This window comes from Tupaia chinensis, unplaced genomic scaffold (assembly GCF_000334495.1).
Source record: "Tupaia chinensis unplaced genomic scaffold, TupChi_1.0 Scaffold000235_1, whole genome shotgun sequence".
Taxonomy (NCBI): Eukaryota; Metazoa; Chordata; class Mammalia; order Scandentia; family Tupaiidae; genus Tupaia; species Tupaia belangeri.
Genome location: NW_006159713.1, coordinates 4816658 through 4822088, shown reverse-complemented (window position 1 = coordinate 4822088; position 5431 = coordinate 4816658). Strand labels below are relative to the sequence as shown.

At 54.0% G+C, this 5431-nt stretch overlaps 1 protein-coding gene across 1 annotated transcript in view; it reads right to left on the bottom strand.

Annotated features, from left to right (window-relative positions):
* Window positions 1-3145, bottom strand: part of CCL17 (C-C motif chemokine ligand 17) — a 4213-nt gene extending 1068 nt beyond the window's left edge. The window contains exons 1-2 of the mRNA XM_027771832.1: window positions 1160-3145; window positions 3-111 (exon numbers count right to left, since the gene is read on the bottom strand). Of these exons, the coding sequence (XP_027627633.1) occupies window positions 3-111; window positions 1160-1229 (179 nt within the window). The 5' untranslated portion in view covers window positions 1230-3145. The remainder of the gene's footprint in view (window positions 1-2; window positions 112-1159) is intronic.
* Window positions 3146-5431: the final 2286 nt, after the last annotated feature.

The following is a 5431-nucleotide window of genomic DNA, read 5'->3' as shown; positions in this document are numbered from 1 at the left end:
CCTTCTTGGGACACTCTGTTGAAGTCTTGTACCACGTCACCACCTTCTTGACCGGAATGGCCCCACTGAAGAAGTTCAGGCAGCACTCTCGGCCCACATTGGTCCCTCGGGCTGCAGAGAGCAAGCGGGAGCAGAGTGGTCGTGAGCGCTTGTGTGTGTGTGTGTGGGACATCCGTGGTGGGTTTGCATGTGCATGTCTGTGTGTGTACCTGCGTGGGGAACGCCATGTGTATGTCCGTGTTACAAAGAATGGGTCCCTGTGTGTCTCTGCAGGGAGGTGGTGTGTGTCTGTGTGTCGTGGGTGTCTGTTTCTGTGTGGGAAGTCTGTGGGTGATCTGCATATGTCACTGTGTGTGTACCCCTTGTGTGTGTGTGTGAGGTCTCTGTGGTGGGGAGTCCTGTGTGCGTGTGTGCACTTATCTGTGTGTCTGTGGCTGTGCATCTGTGTGTGTCTAGCTAAACAGTTGTTTCAGCGTTCCTTTTTCACACGTTCTTAACCAATTCTCCTGTCAATGCTGTTTCCCTCACTGTAACAGCCCATTAGTAAAAACAAATGCTGCCAAGTAATTGGGAGATTGTGCCTTTTCCACTGGAAACCCACCATCAACGGCTGCAGTAATAGCTCTCTGCAAGGCTGGCCCGCACAGGAAGGTTCCGGGTTTGCAGCCAGAGACCTCCCTGAACACACTGGTATGTGAGTGTCTCCAGTCCCCTGGGGCTGGCTGAAGCTGGGGCTGGACCACGGCATCAAGCCCCTGCCAGGGGTGCTGTCTCTCTTTCTCTGTCTCTCTTCTTCACAGAAGAAAATGTAAATAAACTTAAAAAACAAACCCACAACCACTGTCATGGCCTCAGAGCCTCCGTGGTGGTGGTGGTGGGGGTGTGCTGCTCATTGTTCCTCACAAGCCAGTCTCCAATGCTGGGCACCAGCATAGTCACAGTCACCATCCCCATCATCACCCCGTCGTCATCATTTTCCTCTGATTGCTTCCCTTAAAATCCTATTGCTGCTTGCCCTGGGACTTGGTGGGGTTTAGATAATGCATGTGTGTGTGTGTGTGTGTGTGTGTGTGTGTGTGTGTGCGTGCGTGCGTGCGTGACTGCTGTGGTCTCCATGCCCCCACCTTGGCCTTCCCCCTGCTCCTGCCTGCTTTCTCACCTGCAAGGACGTGATGCAGAGAAGCCCCCAGGATGAGGGTGAGCAGTGGCAGCGTCTTCAGGGGACTCATGGTGCTGGAAACCAGGAAAGGGTTCTCTGGGTGCAGATTCCTCAGCTCAGGGGAGACGAGGTGATAGTCAACTGTGGTGGTGACCTATTTAACCTCTTCGGTGTCATGCCACGCCTCTTGTCACCTCCTCCTCATCCTTCCTTAGACCCGTGTAATTCGAAGAATTTGAGATGATTCAGTAGAAGTCCTGTCTTGGAATGTTTGTGGCTTTCCAGAGAATGGGCACGGGCCTGAGGCAGAGGTGGGGTACATGTGTCCGGGGTCTCAGCCATGAAGCACTTCTCCTTTCAAAGGAGATGTTTCTTGGTTCCTCTATTAGCAGATGCGAAAAGCTTCCATCCTCCTCTGGGTTCATCCCCTGCTCTGCCTGGTGACTGTTCTTCATAGACAGTGCCCTGGGGAAACTGACAGGGATTGACAACCACGCAGGTGCCATGCAGGGCCTCCCTGCCAGACAGTGGCAAGCTTCAGGGTGCCTGGAAGTCACCTGTCCTAGGAGCAGGCAGGAGGTGGCTGTGCACAGGCCCATGGCATCGCTCCACAGAGAGATCCCAGCGTCACTGACTCCAGGAAAGGCCTGAGGCCCAGATAAGCCCAGAGCAATTGCTTGCGTGTTCTTGCCCAGGCTGGGCCTGAGCACAGGAGGCTGGAGCCCACCAGGGCTTCCATCAGCTCCTGGTCCAAGTGTGCTCTGTAGGTTGGGATACAAGTTCCTCACAAGGGGCACCTCCCCCCAGGATGCAGAACAGAATGAGAGGATCTCTAAGAGCTGGCCAAGATGATCCTGGGGTCTGCACTGGACACCTGGCAGGTCCAGGCCTAGCCAGGCCCTGAGCTGACCTTCCAGAAACCCCATGCAGGGCTCCCTGCCCAGCCCAGGCCACAGCATCACCACGTGGAGCTCGGCCCCTCTACCAGGAAACCAGCGAGCACACACCTGAGGCTCCACCCCACCAGGGCCCGGTCATCCCGTAAGTGGGAGGAGAACCCCAGGCCCGCCTGTAGGCGGATGGCTGGAGGCCAAGAGGTACCTGGCCTTGGATTCTGACATGTGGAGTCTAGGTCTGGCTTCATGTTGTCCCTGAGTGACCAACTCAGAATGTCCCGTGCCCTCACAACATGGTGTCAGGCACGTTCACCCTCTCCTGTCAGCTCTGTGTTAATCACCGAGTGGTTATTACATTTTCGTTAATGGTGAGGAGAACTACAGCAGCTGCCGTTTGTTGAAACTCGATTCTCTGGAGCAACGCTCAGACCTCGGCCAGCCACAGACAGCAGGCGAGATCATGGAGAAAATGGCCAGGGGCTCCTGCCCCCCACGCCACTCTGTAGTGCCACCTGCTGGGGCTGCTTCAGTTCCTGGGGGCTGGGTGGAGATGGGGTTACCCTGCCCATGGCAGAACCTTCCGGAGGGCAGGATCCGTTACCACCACCTCACTGTGTGACCTTCGGGAGCTCACAGACCCTCTCAGGGCCTCAAGTTCATCACCTGGAGAAGGAAATTTGGACTGTTCCCAGGGAAACACACCAAGAAGGTAGGCCTAAGGATGGGGCCCTCCCTTGGAAGGCTTCACACCAGAATTCCCCAGCTTCTCCTGGAGCTTCTCAGCAGGTGCCAGAGGAGCTACCACTGCCCCCTCCTCAAGCCACAGCCCTGGCGGTGAGTTCTGTGCCTACAGCCTACTGAGCATTCCTCCTGTGCCTGGGCCACCATCCATTTGCACGTGCAGCAGAAGGAGAGGCAGTCTCCACTCCATGTCCTCCATCCTGAGGGCAGAACTCAGCTAAGCCCCTCATCCTGCCCAGTCTGGAGAGGCCAGGCTGGGCTGGAGACAGGAGGGTCTGGGGCCTAGGACAAGGCAGGAGGAAAATACCCTGGTCCTCGTTGTTCTCCATGCCCTCTGCTCAGGGCTTCTGCCCACCCTCTTGTGACTCCTCCACCTGCCACCAAGGCCACTGAATGCCTTTCTGTGCTAGACAGCTGTAAGAAACTCCTGTGATACAATTAGCAATTTCATTAACAGGGAGGTGGCCCCAGCCCCTGCTGCAGGGAAACTCCCTGAAAGGGTTTCGAGTCCTCTGTGTTCAACCACAGACTCAGAACTTTTCTCCAGAACAAATTCCCCGTCTGTTCTAGAGAACAGAACACAACAAGAGATGCAGAACTTTCTAGACCAGCTCTGGGCTGGTGCAGGCTGCCTGGCTGCAGGGAGTGCAGAGCTGCATGTGGAACTGCAGGTGTGCACCTTCTGGGGCTGTGACGGTGGAGGGGTGGGGGGCCAAGCAAGGCCTGATCCTACCCTTAGTGGTGATGGAGGTCTCAGAGGCTAGAGGTGGGAGGATAAGGCCTAGACCTTTCTAGAGACATGCAAATGAGATCAAGGAATTTAGAGGACAGCATGGATTCTCTGACTGGGAGACTTTGGAAGGCTGCCTGGAAGAGGTGACCAGTAGGCTGGGCCTTGCAGGTGGGATTCTTGCCTCTCTAGAGGAGGGCAGGGCATTGTACACAAGGGCACCACTCAGGCAAAGGTGCAGAGGAGGGAACGTGCAGAGATGAGGAATGAACAGCGCTCTGGCAGCAGGTTGGCTGGGATGCTAAGCTAAGCAGTAAGCTTCACCAGGGTGTCCCCATCACCAAGCACAGGCACTGGCACATGGCGGACTCCCATTGCACACACATGCTTGACCCAGTGCACACAGGACTGCAGGAAGCTGGGGTAAGACTGATGTGTGCTGCTCAGCCTTATTTAGAATGTTTTTACATTTATTTGTTTTATTCATGATAGAGGGCATGCACACATGAGAGAGAAAGGGAACGCCCTCGACGGAGTGTCACCGTGCTGCAATCTCTTCTCCCCAGCCCTCCAGCTCCTCAAGATCTTGGGCTCACTCATGTGCCCTGCATGTATTCAGGCAGACCCTGGGATCCAGACCCATGGTGACTGTGTGGCTGCCAGCACTCTACTTCGGTTTGCCACCAATTGCACCTCCAGGCTGGGACTCTCAGTCTTATTTGAGAGGCAGCAGAAACTAAGGACATTAGGGACTTTTTTTTTTTTTAATTGGGGTTTTTTTTTTTTTTTTTTTTTTTTTTTTGCTATGGGACACATTTGCTCACCAGAGACAGAGAAAGAGAAAGAAAATGAGAAATCACCCTCCAGGGGGGATGGCCATGCTGCAACCCCTTCTCCACTCTCCCCTTGGGATTTTTTTGGACACACACGTACACATGTCCAATATGATTTTCAAGTCGCCAGGTCTGAGACTCAAACCATGCAGCAGAGACCAGGGACATTTTGGAGGTAGTTTCCTCCCCAGGGATTAACCAGACTTCTCAATTATTTTAGGCCATGAAGTAGATTTGAAGGGACCTTCCAGATGGAATGTCCTGGAGTCTGGGCCTGGGAGAAGGGCCTCAGTGATCTTTGCAGTGTTGTGAGAACTCTAGAATCTGAAGGTCCATCAGAACAATCAGGAATGCTTCTTGAAAGAGGTGGCTTTGGTCATGGGGACAGCAGGGAAGAGGACACTCCAGCTGAAGGGAGGGCAAAGGAAAAACAAGCAGGGAAGCAGCTGAGTGGGGTTGCATCTGGAAGTCCGGGACAATAGCCTGATTTAAATCGTGTTAAGATTTGCTCAATTAAAACTACTCTAGGGGCAGGCTCGTGGTGTGGTGGTTAGGGTGCTGAACTCCCACATGGCTGACCATGGTTTGAGTCCTGGACAATCCCTTCTCCTCTATCTCCTCTTGGGATTTTGGGCACACATGCACATGTGCCCAGCGTGAGTTTCAAGCCGCTGGGTCTGGAACTCGAACTGCAGTCAGCCATGTGGGAGTCCAGCGACATAGCCATTACTGGTGGAAGGGAAAGGCTGAGTGGAAGCGTCCTTCTAGGCTCTGCGAGGTGCAGTGACTCACCCAGGTGTCCCAGAGCATCTCAGTAAAGATCTAGTGGTTTGTCTGCTCAGCTCCCTCCTCCCTTAGCTAAGCTAGATTCGGACTTCCAGACAACTCCTGCTAGCCTTGTGGTTGACTCAGTATTTAAGTTCCAGAAAAGGGAAAATGATGTACAAAAACCAAAATGAAGGACTGAGGTAGAGAAACAACTGGATTGGTTACAGGTGGATGGTAGGCTGCAAAAACAGCCAACAGGTGGGCTTTCTGTGACTGACTGAAGTGTGGCTAGTGTGACTGGCTA